This window comes from Herpailurus yagouaroundi, unplaced genomic scaffold, assembly GCF_014898765.1.
Source record: "Herpailurus yagouaroundi ecotype Mexico unplaced genomic scaffold, PumYag 569, whole genome shotgun sequence".
Lineage (NCBI taxonomy): Eukaryota > Metazoa > Chordata > Mammalia > Carnivora > Felidae > Herpailurus > Herpailurus yagouaroundi.
In genome coordinates, this window is record NW_024412786.1 from 2,081,998 (window position 1) to 2,094,756 (window position 12,759).

At 53.6% G+C, this 12,759-nt stretch overlaps 3 protein-coding genes across 5 annotated transcripts in view; 1 reads left to right on the plus strand and 2 right to left on the minus strand.

Moving 5' to 3' along the window:
* Positions 1–3,441, minus strand: part of CDCA5 (cell division cycle associated 5) — a 12,344-nt gene extending 8,903 nt beyond the window's left edge. The window contains exons 1-4 of one of the 2 annotated variants that reach the window (XM_040465587.1): positions 3,274–3,441; positions 2,966–3,060; positions 2,822–2,887; positions 2,707–2,742 (exon numbers count right to left, since the gene is read on the minus strand). In XM_040465587.1, coding sequence (XP_040321521.1) covers positions 2,707–2,742; positions 2,822–2,887; positions 2,966–3,060; positions 3,274–3,319 — 243 coding nt within the window. In that variant the 5' untranslated portion in view covers positions 3,320–3,441. The remainder of the gene's footprint in view (positions 1–2,706; positions 2,743–2,821; positions 2,888–2,965; positions 3,061–3,273) is intronic. The other variant, XM_040465588.1, reaches the window with a different exon arrangement.
* Positions 3,442–3,533: 92 nt separating this feature from the next.
* On the plus strand, positions 3,534–7,813 carry ZFPL1 (zinc finger protein like 1). Its single transcript, XM_040465589.1, has 8 exons — positions 3,534–3,705; positions 4,022–4,131; positions 4,424–4,535; positions 5,884–6,077; positions 6,186–6,258; positions 6,332–6,478; positions 6,728–6,851; positions 7,359–7,813. Exons 2-8 carry the CDS (start codon positions 4,030–4,032, stop codon positions 7,543–7,545), a joined length of 939 nt encoding a protein of 312 aa, XP_040321523.1. The 5' UTR covers positions 3,534–3,705; positions 4,022–4,029; the 3' UTR covers positions 7,546–7,813.
* Positions 7,783–8,477, minus strand: CATSPERH (catsper channel auxiliary subunit eta). 2 transcript variants are annotated; one of them, XM_040465592.1, is made up of 3 exons: positions 8,262–8,477; positions 8,043–8,142; positions 7,783–7,935 (listed from the first exon to the last, which is right to left on the minus strand). In XM_040465592.1, exons 1-3 carry the CDS (start codon positions 8,421–8,423, stop codon positions 7,859–7,861), a joined length of 339 nt encoding a protein of 112 aa, XP_040321526.1. In that variant the 5' UTR covers positions 8,424–8,477; the 3' UTR covers positions 7,783–7,858. The 2 variants fall into 2 exon arrangements, with proteins under 2 accessions (XP_040321526.1, XP_040321525.1); XM_040465591.1 differs by having other exon boundaries at positions 8,250–8,477.
* Between the last annotated feature and the right edge of the window lie 4,282 nt (positions 8,478–12,759).

Genomic DNA, 12,759 nt, shown 5'->3' on the forward strand with positions numbered 1-12,759 from the left:
AAAAATAAAGAAATAAACTTAAAACAATCAAGAGAGAAAAAAAAGAGAGGTCCACGCGTTGGCTCCTTAAAAATTCTATTCTCAGCTCAAACGCGGCTTCCTCAGAGAAGGTATTTCTTACCATAGAGCAGAGACCAGCCCCTCCTACCACTGCTATTTACTGCTGCCACCCTGACCTATCTCATCCGGCAGCCACCACTCTCAGATTTTGGCTTGTTCACTGGTCAACCATCACCCCAGCTGGAATATGAGGTTCTTGACAGCAAGGGGTCTTCGTCCGTCTGGGTGACCCTGCCTACGTCCAGCACCTTCCGCAAAGCCCTGCGTGCAGCAGGCATTCCATAAATGCTCAGTGAACAAATGTACACAAAATTCCACACTGAGCTTTCTGGCAGCCAAGACAAGGTAGGAAACAGGAAAACTTCCGCCACTCTTGTGGTCTAACAGAAGTATGTTGGTTATCAAGAGAGATACTTCCTAGCTACAAGCACTAGAAATCTGCCCCAGGAGTCTTAGTAAAGGGGATGCTGAATATGGGTGCCTGGGTGGCTCAGTCAGTTAAGCACTTGACTCTTATTTAATGTTTATTATTGAGAGAGAGAGAGAGAGAGAGAGCGAGCGAGCGAGTGCATGAGCACGCGAGTAGAGCCAAAGCAGGCTCCAGGCTCCAAGCTGTCAGCACAGAGCCCAACGCTGGGCTTGAACCCACACGCCACGAGATCATGACCTAAGGTGAAGTCAGACGCTCAACCGACTGGGCCACTCAGGCGCCCCGCATCCGACTCTTGATTTCAGCTCAGGTCACGATCTCATGGTTGGTGAGATCAAGCCCTGCTTTGGGCTCCACGCTGTCAGCACAGAGTGTGCTTGAGATTCTTGTGCGTGCGTGCTCTCCCCCGCCTCTCTCCCCGCTTCTCTCTCTGCCTCTCCCCCACTTGCATTGTCTCTCAAATAAACTGAAAAAAAGGGGGGATGCTGAACAAAATGGGGGTCACCCTAGACTACTTCCTCCTCATCCCCTACAGGCAAACAACCGTCCAAATCCTTGCAGTTTTGATCAGTATATCATCAACCTATCATTCAACCAACAAGAATGAGGGATTACCACGGGGAGGCAGAAGTCCCCGCCCTCAAGACCACACGCAAATATTCTCAGGTATCTGTAAGGCCTAACGAGAACTACGAAGAGAAACGCAACAGCGACAGGGTGCAAGTGGTCAGGGAAGGCTTCCAGGAGGTGTCCTTTAAGCCGAGTCCTATGTGATGGGATGGTCACGTGGTGAGCCGAGGGGCAGAGCATCACTTTGCCCTTCCCTTCCTTCAGGCCCCCACCATGTCACTTCAGTCAAGTCCTCCTACCTGGCCTCGGGTCCCCAGCGGCAGGCTTTTTCCAACCCGGTCTCCACCCAGACCCAAGAGGGATTTTTCTGAAACACGCCAGCATGCCTCGGGGACTACCGACTCCCCAAAGGCTCCTGCGGTGCCAAGGATGGAGCCCAAGCTCCCGAGTGTGGCTTTCATGCTTCAGGAACTGCTCTGTCTTAGCCTGTTCCATCCCCTAACAAGATCGCCAAAGGCACACTGAGCAAGCTGCCCTTCTGCACGCCTCGGGATTTTGTGAATTAAGAGGTCGCGGCAAACACAGCTTCCTGTGCCCAAACACTACTGTCTTTAAAGACTCAGTTGAAACCTTCCTTCTTCTGTGACACAATCGCAGGGGCAGCTAGTCTGGGTTAGGTGCCTTCCTGACCTCTAGTACTTTTCTTATTGCAGTTCTCAGCACACTAGGCTACTATCGTTTGCTCATCGGTCTTTCTCCCCACTTGACTGGGAGTTCCATGTGCTCCTAAAAGGCAGCTAGCGTTTTCCATTTATTGTCTCCCCAGGCACAGGTTTTCTGTTAATGAAACACCCTTAGTAACTCCTGCTAAACCAGTACAAATGCTGTACGTTTCTCTTACAACAACCAGTACCCACAAACAGAGCAGACAGACTGGAAAGGAGGAGGAAGAGTTGGGACACAGCTCAGTTCTTCAAGGAAAACAATATAGACTATTAGAACGCCACAAGACCACAATGTATTATTAAGTCCACAGGGAGTGCGCAAAACGGGCGATGTATGTAGGTTTCCAAAGGCAACCTGTTTCCAAATACAGATGGTTCCCAACTTACTGATGGTCGGACTCAAAATTCTTCAACCTTATTACCGTGCAAAACTGATATACATTCAGCAGAGATCACATTTCAAATTTTGATCTTTTCCCAGGCTAGTGATACGGGGTAAGATACTCTCTCGTCAGGCAGTTCCCGATACGCGATCACGGAGGGTAAACAATGGATAGAACGTACAACCATCCCATTGTTCGCTTTCATACAGAACTCAAGAAATTAAATGGTATCCAACTCTTTGTTATAACTAGGCTTTGCGTTAGATGGTTTACCCAACGGCGCGCTAACGTAAGTGTTCTGAGCCCGTTTAAGGCAAGCTTCGCCAAACTATGACGTTCAAAGGATTATGTGTATGAAATGCATTTCTGGCTTAGGATATTTTCAACTTACGATAGGTTTATTAGGATGTAACCCCGTCCTAACGGGAGGAAGATCTGTACCTCAAAACAGTTACCTGGGCAGATGGGAGCAGCCAGTATGCCCTGCCCCATTTCTAGAGTGCTCCCCACTCAACTAAGCAGATGAAAATGAACTCACCCTTGGGCTCCTTCGAGGCGTGTGCACAGATGGGGTCTGTGGAGACAGTAATAACTGATCACTTAGCCACCCCCAATTTTGGCTCCCAACCCACAACCCTTCTGTTAGCCCTCACCTTTACGGTATGGGCGACGATCTTCTTCAAAACGATGGGCTTTCTGACAGGAGCCGCAGGGGATGCCTGGAAAAGAGGAGTGAACATGAACTACACATTACTCCACCGGCCTCCGAGGCAGAAACTGAGGAATCCCGGGCTCACCTTGGGCCAGATTTCAGGGAGGGTGCTGGGGAGATCAGGGCCTGATTTCCGCTGGGACCTCCGCGGAGACTGAGTAGAAGACGGGGTCCTGGGCCCTGGGAAGAGAAAAAAGTTAGGAGGTAGGGGAGGGCTCTAAACCTCAGAGTCTAGAGAACAAGTTCAGGAGAGGGCGAGAGAAAGTTCCCAAACAAGCCCTTTGGGGCTTCTTCCCGGGAAGGAGCCTCCTAGAGCGGTGGGGGAGGGCCTTCCTCACGGGGCTCCGTCCCTCAAACGGCTCGGCCCCAGGCTCCCGCGCGCCTTCCGCTCACCGGAGCGTTGGGCGGCCCCTCCGGACCGCGTTCGCCTCTCGGACATATTAGCCTTGGTCTCGATCTCCGCCACGGTCTCCGCCGCCAGGGCTCGCGCCAACCCGGAGGGCCGACGGAGACAGAAACGTTCGAATTACCCGCCTGGCTGGGAGGAAGCGGAAGTGACGCAAGGGGGGAGGGCCGCCGTGCTCAGTTTTCACCTCTTCAGCCGTCTTCACGTCTAGCGTCAGCAGGGGCGGGGCCAGTGGCACGCTAGCGTCATCAGAGCGCGCCGCACCCGGAAGAGACGTGGCAGCGGAGGGATAATCAGAGCGGTCCGGGGTAGAGAGCGCAGAGCTCGGCTGAGCGCGGTGTCTGTCCTTCCGCGCCCCGGGCCAGCTCTCGCGCCTGTCGGGACCGGTGCGGCGGTCGTTCGGGAACACGAAGAGCGGGGTCTGTATTGAACGTGGGGGCGGGGCTTGGAGGGGGTGGGGCTCAGGCGGAGCCCCTGGGGGCGGGGCTGCTGGTATCGGAGAGACGCTGATGGAGGGACGTGGCGGGGGGCGGGATCCAGGAGGAATGGGGGGTCACTAGAGGCGGGATTTGTTCAGGGGGCGTGGCCAGGGGTGTAGCGGGGCAGTGGGCAGGAATTGGGGGTTGGGGCGATAATGAGAGGTGTCTAGAGGAGTTCAGAGTGGAAGCCATCTGGGCTTGTGAGTTCGTAGTGGAGGACAACAGAATTCTCTGTTAACTCAGACTCCTTTCTCAGGGTCGAATATGGGACTTTGCAAGTGCCCCAAGAGGAAGGTGACCAATCTGTTCTGCTTCGAACACCGGGTCAACGTCTGCGAGCACTGCCTGGTAGCCAATCACGCCAAGGTGCGTCCTTCATGGGAGCCGCTGAGCAGGGCACTGGGTGGGCAGGCAGTATTGGTTTTCTCCAAATCTCTGAAGGGCCTGGGCTGGAATGGAAGCTCCAGGAGGGGAGGAACTTGGTTTATTTTGTTCTCGACTCTATCCCCAGCCCTTAAGACAGACTCTAGCACACTGTGGGCTCAATAAATGTTTATTGATTGGACAAAAGAAAGGATGATTCTCCTTTGTGATGAGAGACCAGCAGCTGGGCCTTGAGAAGATGGGCCCCAGTTGTGACCTCTCTCTCCCTCTGCAGTGCATTGTCCAGTCCTATCTGCAGTGGCTCCAAGATAGCGACTACAATCCAAATTGCCGGCTGTGCAACATACCCTTGGCCAACCGGGAGACGACCCGCCTCGTCTGTTATGGTGAGGCCTGAGCGCCTTGGGAGGGATCAGGACAGGCCCAGCTTGGTGACCAGCTTCCAGGGCCTCTCTAAGCAGCAGGGCAATGGAAACCACCCCCTCCCAAGCTTGGGAGGCTGGAGCCCAAAATTCTAGCCCTGCTACATTATTTACCTGCTATGCGAGCTCAGACAAGTCATTTTCCCTTTCTAGACCTCAGTGTTTTGCCCTAAAAATTAAAGCTCGTAGGTTTTTTTTTTTGTTTCTCGTTTTTTAAGTTTATTCATTCTGAGAGAGAGAGAGAGCGCGCGAGAGTGGGGAAGTGACAGAGAGGGAGAGGAGAATCCCAGGCGGGCTCCACACTGATGTCCCCCAATTCGGGGCTCGAACTCACGAACCCGTGAGGTCATGATCTGAGCCAGGGTCAAGAGCTGGACGCTTAACCGACTGAGCCACCCAGACGCCCCTAAAGCTCTTCGTTGCTTACCTGCCCGTTTTGAGGATTGAAGGAGAGTCGGACAACAGTGAGCTGAAGGGAGAGAGGAAGGGAGTTTCCCACAGTAAATCAGCAAAAAGAAGTCAGCAGTCACATGTGTCGTGACCTTGACCTGACTGCGGTGTAGGAGTCTTAGTTCCACTTTTTTGAAGGAGCGAGTGCAAGAGAGCTCCATGTATGTATTTCTCGTTGTGTGTATGTGTGTATCTATATCCATGAATTTAACGTGGGTTATGTTTTTACATGTGTTAACGGGTTCCTTAGTACTTGGGGACGAGTAAACGGGTAAATCGTGTGAACATACGAACACAGGTGCGTTGTGGGGTCGCAGGAGTATGTGTGGGTGACAGTGCTTGAATTTTAGCAAACGTGAATGTATAGATGTGTACGTGTGCAAGTTAGTGTGCCCACGAGTACAGATACAGGGGACGGTACTTGTGTTTGACTGTAGGTGTACAAGCGCGCGTACATTTGTGTCCGTGGGTGTGTGCATGCATCCCTGTGCCTGTGTGTGTTTAGGAACTTTTTCTGAAACTGTTCTTGATTAGCTGTTAGCCCGAGGATCTTGTGTTCAGTGCAGGTTCAGAGAGGACTCACTTTAAGGGTCGCTGGCATCTTCTTCCCATCCTGGTGGGCTTCTCCCTCCTAGTGGGCTGGGGATCTTGGTAGCATCTACCTTGACTGGGTCAGTGGTGACCAAGAAGGCTCAAGTCTTAGGGGACACTGCTGAAATGGACCTAAGTGAGGACAGGAAGGCTGCAGGCTTAGGTGTATGTGCGCCTATGTCCCTAGAGCAGGCTGGGGGCAGTTGCTGGGCTAGGGGTCCTAAGTGTCTTCTTCCTCTTACCTCTCCTCCCCTGTCTCATGGGCCCTAAGACCTCTTCCACTGGGCTTGCCTCAACGAACGTGCCGCCCAGCTACCCCGAAACACAGCGCCTGCTGGCTACCAGTGCCCCAGCTGCAGTGGCCCCATCTTCCCCCCGACCAACCTGGCTGGCCCTGTGGCTTCTGCACTGAGAGAGAAGCTGGCCACGGTCAACTGGGCCCGAGCAGGACTGGGCCTTCCTCTGGTGAGAATCTGTTTGTCTGTCTGACCATCTGCCCTGGGTGCCACCTGGGCCAGATGGGTGGGGAGGGACATAATTAGGCAGGCCGATGACATAGGCTCCTTCCTCCAGATCGATGAAGTGGCGAGCCCGGAACCCGAGCCCGTCAACACCTCTGACTTCTCCGACTGGTCTAGTTTTAATGGTAAGCGGTGCCCCGCACTGCCTTCGGGGGCTCTCGCCACCCTGCTCTGCTGACAGCTGTCTTCTTGCCATAGCCAGTGGTGCCCCAGAACGAGAGGAGATTGCCAGCGCTTCCGCCGCCCCAGCCTTCTACAGCCAAGTCCCCCGGCCCCCCGCTTCCCCGAGCCGGCCCGAGCAGCACACGGTGATCCACATGGGCAGCCCTGAGCCCTTGACTCACGGTGAGCCGGGGCACTGTCCAGTCTAGAGGAGGATAGAAAGGGAGTGGGCTGGCTTGTAAGGAGCTCAGGGTTCCAGAGTCCTCCCCGGGGGGGCCCTCCCCTCTCACTCTTACATGGCCATCACCTCCCCACGGTTCCGAGACATTCTGTCAGGCTGAGAGGGCAAGGAGCTCCTGCCCTCCCCACCCCCCACCCTGCTGCAGGCCAGTTTCTCTGAGCCTGTGGATACCGGTGGCTCTGCCCCTGCAGCCTCAGCCCCGAGGAAGGTGTATGACACGCGGGACGATGACCGCTCACCAGGCCTCCACGGGGATTGTGATGATGACAAGTACCGTCGCCGGCCTGCCCTGGGCTGGCTGGCCCAGCTGCTCAGGTACACAGGGTCAGGTGGGGCAGCATGGCAGGAAGGGGGAGGGGAGGAAGTGAGAGCCAGAGGCCCTGGGCGTGATGGTTTCATGACAAAAGGGGCCTGTTCTGGGCAGTGACACCTCGTGTTGGGCTGTGCAGGGAGGCCGCAGCTTGGCAGTAGGAGTCTTGGGTCTGCTCTACTCGCGGGCTGTTTCCTTGCCCGTTAGGTATCTGGGGCTTGAACTTGGGCTCTTTGAGGCCCCTTCCTGCTCTGGCACCACCTGACCTTAGTGACTCTACCATGCCTGACACATTCCAGTTTCCAGAACAAGTTGTTGCCTCAGCTGGTTTGAGCTGCACAGTCACCTGTGTAACGGGCAGGTGCAGGGTTGACCCTGCACGCATGAAGAAACAAAGCTCAGGAATGGTGGCCCTAGGGCCAGAAGACAAGTGTTGTGACTGGGGTTCCTCTCCGGGCTGAGGGGCCGTCAGGGAGCGGGGACCTGACCTGACTTTCCCCTCGTCCCCCTAGGAGCCGGGCTGGGTCTCGTAAGCGGCCGCTGACCCTGCTCCAGCGGGCAGGGCTGCTGCTGCTCCTGGGGCTTCTGGGCTTCCTGGCTCTCCTTGCCCTCATGTCTCGCCTGGGCCGAGCTGCAGCTGACAGCGATCCCAACTTGGACCCGCTCATGAACCCTCACATCCGTGTGGGACCCTCCTGAGCCTTTGCTTGGAGTTGGGCCAGCCTAGGACCCGGGGGCCTGAGGTGGGGAGGTCTGGGGGCTTTTTTTCTCCGCTCCTCTTCTTCAAGCTTGAGACACTAAGATTCCAGGCCCAGCCAAGTCCACTAGAGTGGCTGCTGGCTGGGCTTGGGGCCCCTGCAGTTCAAACGTTTGTCTTGACCTGCTTACCCTGGGTCTCCAGCCTCCCACCCTCCTCCCCACAAAGGAGATGACAGGTGGAAATAAATGACAGACTTTATTAAAACACCGAAGCCTCCTTTTCCTTCCCCCTTCTCGGCTCGGTCCTCTGGCCTCAGTGACTCTCCTCCCGGTATTGGATGGCCAGAAACTCCAGAGACAGGCGGTTGAAGAACATGGCTCCATTTAGCACTGGGCAGAGGAGAGAGCCCCCATCAGCATTCCCTGCCTGCTCTTTGCCAGGTCTCAGGGATCCAAAGCTCCCCTTCCCCCTTAGCCCAGCCCCCACCCCCACTCACTCAGGATGGTCAGGGAAAAGCACCGAAGAAACTTGTTATCTGTCATCTCAGCGTAGAGTGACCCCATGGCGGCCCAGCAGATGCCGATCACCTGGGAGAACTGTAGGCCCCATCCGGTGGGAGAGTGGCCCCCTGAGACAACAGCGGGGTTTCCATCAGCCCCTGGACCTCCCCCGACCACGCCCTTGAGCCCCGGCCCCGGTCTACCATCAGGACAACCGTGTAGTGGAAGCTCATGCGGTCGTAGTGGTGGGTGACACAGAAGTTGTGCACGTCGCTGGCAAAGACACTCAGGTGTACAAGGAAGAGCATCAGTGAGGCCACAGTGAGCATCATGCCTTCTGGAAAGAAGAGCACAGCCAGCCGGTCCCGCCATCGCATCCTGGCGGCAGCGTAGACTCCAGTCAGACGGCGGAGTTGAGCAAGCCGACACTGTCCAGGAGAAGCAGCTGGCCCTTCTCTTTCTAGAGTGCACAGTTTGGAATAGCGGTGGGGTTCCAGGGCCACAAGGACATTGGAGGGGACAAGATTCTAGAATCCAGGCTGGTTCCAGCCAATAGAGGAGTGGTTCATGAGGGGCCAGGGGAGCACCCGAGTTAAGGGAGGTTGGAGGGTGACAGGTGCAGGCCAGCAGGAGCCTGTTGGCTTCATCGGGTTGATGAAGGGACAGCGTCCCGTATCATCTTGCCCACACACCGTGTACGCTTCTGCGTACCTTCTCGCTGAGTCCCCTCGACAGTGCCACAGAGGAGGCAGTGTGGGTACTTGTACAGAGCCGGGGCTCGGAACGGCGGAAGGGCATGTCGCAGGTCTACAGCAAGTCTTCGGCCAACAAGAGACTAGGCCCCAGAAGGGTAGCCGGAGGGCATTCCCAGGTGAGGAGGCCTGGGCTGAATTGCAAGCCCCAAGTATCTGCTCCATCCCCTAATGGGGAGGAACGAAGGGAAGGGAAGAGGTGAGAGAGTGCCCATAACTGTTCGGGCACCTTCCCCGGGCCTTCCATATGTCCAGAGAGCACCCGGCTCTTCTATCCTCTTCTTCAGGGGCCTGATGCTGACCAGCTTGCCCTTCTCTGCCACCTTCAAGCACGCAGCACTTTCACCCCATCATCTCTGTCCTTTCCCGGAGTCCCAGGTGAGACTGGTGGCATAAATCCTGTTTTGTGCACAAGTTCGAGGTAGAGAGAGGGAGTGCCGGCTCAAGTGCTCACGGCCATGAGTGAAGGAGTCAGTACTGAGACTAAGATCCAGTACTGAGACTAAGTGGGCAGGGACACTTCCAAGCAAGAAGAAAACACTTCCTCCATACGTGTAAGAGGTGAAAACTCCAGGACTCTCAACCACAGAATCCAGGAAAACGGGCAGAAATGGTGTGGAGGGACATGAACACTCCCGGGAACTAAAGTAGAAGGACAACATGAACTTGGCCACTCCCATGGCCTCCTTCCTGTCTCTCTGCCCCAGAAGTAAGGTTCAAGGTCTGGCCAAGACCCAAAGTCTCCTGCCACACCATGCTTGCTGCCCAGTGTCCTTAATCACAACCATCCCTGAGACCCCCGTTCTGACACACCACAGGGGTGACACCCAGGGCCCAGCCATGGGCCCACTGCTGAAACAATAGTTTGCATCTCGGTTCTCTGGTGAATACACATGAGCTTTTATGCATTAGGGTTTCTGGCTCCGTGTCATTAAAAAAAATTTTTTTTATGTTTATTTTTGAGAGAGAGCACGTACTAGTAGGGGAGGGGTGGGGGGGGAGAGGATCTGAAGCAGGCTTTTCACTGACAGCAGCAAACCCGATGTGGGGCTTGAACTCATGAACCATGAGATCGTGACCTGGGCCGAAGCCAGCTGCTCAACTGACTGAGCCACCCAGGCGTCCCTGGCTCAGTGCCATTGAAGGAAGTATCCAAGTAGTGTGTGAACTTGTTCTTGTAAAAGATTTGCACGATGGGTGCCTGGGTGGCTCAGTCAGTTAAGCGTCTGACTCTTGGTTTCAGCTCAAGTCATGATCTCATGGTTCGTGAGTTTGAGCCCTGCTTCCAGTAAAAACAAACCCCACTTCAGATGAGCCCCACTTTCTCTCTCTCTCTCCTCTCTGCCCCTCGCTCACTTGCACCCTCTCTCTCTCTCTCAAAAAAAAAAAACAAAAAAAAAAAAAACAGATTTGCATGATACACAAGCATACAGAGGAAAAGGCAAGAGCCTTCCACCTCCTACGTACCTAACAGGTAACCCCCTCGATAGTTTGGTGAGTGGGTATCTTTTGGGTCCCTTCTTCAAAAAAATTTTTTTTCATGTTTATTTATTTTTGAGAGGGAGAAAAGACAGAGTGTGAGTAGTGGAGGGGCAGAGAGAGAGACAGCACAGAATACGAAGCAGGCTCCAGGCTCTGAGCTGTCTGCACAGAGCCTGATGCGGGGCTCGAACTCACAAACCGTGAGATCATGACCTGAGCTGAAGTCAGACGCTTAGCCACCTGAGCCACCCAGGCGCCCCTTTTGGGTCCCTTCTTGATGTAACTACATGTGCGTACATGTGCATATACATGCATAATTTAAAAAATATGTAGAGAATCACAGCATATGTATTGTCAGAGTATAATCTTCAAAATGTTAAAAGTCCGATGCTAGATCTGGAATGAACATGTAACCAAGCTGTATTAACCCATCAGTGAGGGGTTCCCCCTCAGTAAGGTGGTAATACGTCTTGGGGAGCTGGATATTGATAGGCATTTAAAGAGGAGTGTTAGAGTATGATTCTAAGTTAGACACAAAACTGGTTCATGTCCTATAGGGCGATAAGAAATACAACTTTGGAAGTTATTTTTTCTACTGGATATAAATGTTTTGTATCTGCACAATATCTACTTGTAATGTCTGCATCTGAACACTTAGTGGTAAATAGCAAAATCAAATGTTCATCCCTATGGGTATTTAAATAGTCCTCGGATGGCTATAGCACTGGGAGGACATGTTGCATTTTGGGTCTTATTTCCAAATTTTGGGTAGTTTTTCTCACCAGTGTTCTGCAACCTATTTTTTTTTTTTAAGTTTATAGACTTCTTGGAGTAGATCTAAATCTTTATACTCTTTTCTTCATTTTCTTAAGATTATAGCTTCATAGGCCGACACTGTATTTTTTAAAATATTTTTTACATGTTTATTTATTTTTGAGAGAGAGAGGGAAGGAGAGCGGGGGAGGAACAGAGAGAGAGGGAGACACAGAATCCGAAGCAGGCTCCAGGCTCTAAGCTCGGCACAGAGCCCCACGCGGGGCTCGAACTCACAGACCACGAGATCATGACCTGAGCCAAAGTCAGACGCTTAACCGACTGAGCCACCCAGGTGCCCCCGACACTGTGTTTTTTTAAACAGCCTCTGAACATCCTTCTGAATATAGATTTCAGGGGTCAGCAAACTTCCTTGAAAGGACCAGATGGTAAACGTTTTAGGTTTTGCCAGCCATATAGCCTCTGATGCAACTACTCAACTCTGCTGTTGTCGTGCAAAAGTGGACATAAATAAACTGTATACAACTGGTCATGGCTGGTGTTGAAATAAAACTACAGACACTAGATGGGACACCTGGGTGGCTCAGTTGGTTGAGTGACATCAGTTCAGGTCACCATCTTCCAGTTCGTGAGTTTGAGCCCCACCCACATCAGGCTCTCTGCTCTTGGCCTGTCAGTGCAGAGCCCACTTCGGATCCTCTGTCCCCCTCCCTTGCCCTCCCCCGCTTGTGCTCTCCCCCAAATAAGTAGATACTTTAAAAAACTATAGACACTGGAATATTTCACATAACTTCGTTAGTTTCAAGCGTACAACACGATGATTCGCTATTTGTATATATTTTCAAACGGATCACAGTTAAGTCTAGTTAACACCCGTCACATAGCGACACATTTCTTTCTCATGATGAGAACTTTTAAGATCTAGCCTGATTATATGAACTTAAATAATTTTCATGTATCATCAAACATCAGTCTTAATTGTTTAAAACCACCGAAAACAAAAAACAACACTCTGAGCTCGCCGGCCATAGGAAAACACATGGTAGGATGCGTTGGGCCCGCAAGACCCCTGCAAGGTGAGTTCCCTTCCAACACTTCCCCTGCCCTCTCCTCCCCGCCGCGAGCCCACCACAGCCCATCATAAGTAATGTTCCAAGGACCACGACGTGAAGTCGTTTTCTCTGTTAAAGCTCATCGTGATCTCAGTTTGAACTTCAAGTCATTACCTGTCCTCTTGTGCGGGCATTTAATACTCGCAACCCCACTGTGAAGTCTGTCCCCCAAGTTTAGGAATGGGGGAAACGGAGCCGCCGCCGCCCAGGTAAGGAGCCAGTGCCAGGACGTCCGGCACACGCTCTCTGGCTCCGCGGCGGGAGCTCCGTCCCCATATTCCGGGGGTCCTTGTCCGCAAGGGTGCGCGGGGTTGGGAGCCAGGACCCGCCTTCCATCCGGGAGGGAAGCAACCGGACCAGTTCCACTCACTCCTTCCCTCCACCCGAGAAGCTGGGGGAGCCCAGGCTTCTCCCGGAACCTCTTCGCTCGGGGAGGAAAGGTGCGGGGGAACTCTAGTCTCGAATGACCCAGGGCTGCGGGGGGACGTTTCACCTGCAGGACTGCCTCGTTTCAACAAGAACTTTATGGCTCCCGGAAGTGCCTCCTCCCGGTCCTCTTCCCAGCCTCACGCCCGTGGGCTGCAGTTGGAGCG

Bases quoted from the DNA above. Each gene is read 5' to 3' on its own strand.
- ZFPL1 (XM_040465589.1), top strand. From the start codon at position 4,030: ATGGGACTTTGCAAGTGCCCCAAGAGGAAGGTGACCAATCTGTTCTGC. The intron at 4,132-4,423 runs GTGCGTCCTTCA...CTCCCTCTGCAG, and splicing joins TGGTAGCCAATCACGCCAAG to TGCATTGTCCAGTCCTATCT. The intron at 6,852-7,358 runs GTACACAGGGTC...TCGTCCCCCTAG, and splicing joins TGGCTGGCCCAGCTGCTCAG to GAGCCGGGCTGGGTCTCGTA.
- CATSPERH (XM_040465591.1), bottom strand. From the start codon at position 8,423: ATGCGATGGCGGGACCGGCTGGCTGTGCTCTTCTTTCCAGAAGGCATG. The intron at 8,143-8,249 runs GTAGACCGGGGC...TGGGGCCTACAG, and splicing joins ACTACACGGTTGTCCTGATG to TTCTCCCAGGTGATCGGCAT. The intron at 7,936-8,042 runs GTGAGTGGGGGT...TCCTCTGCCCAG, and splicing joins CTTTTCCCTGACCATCCTGA to TGCTAAATGGAGCCATGTTC.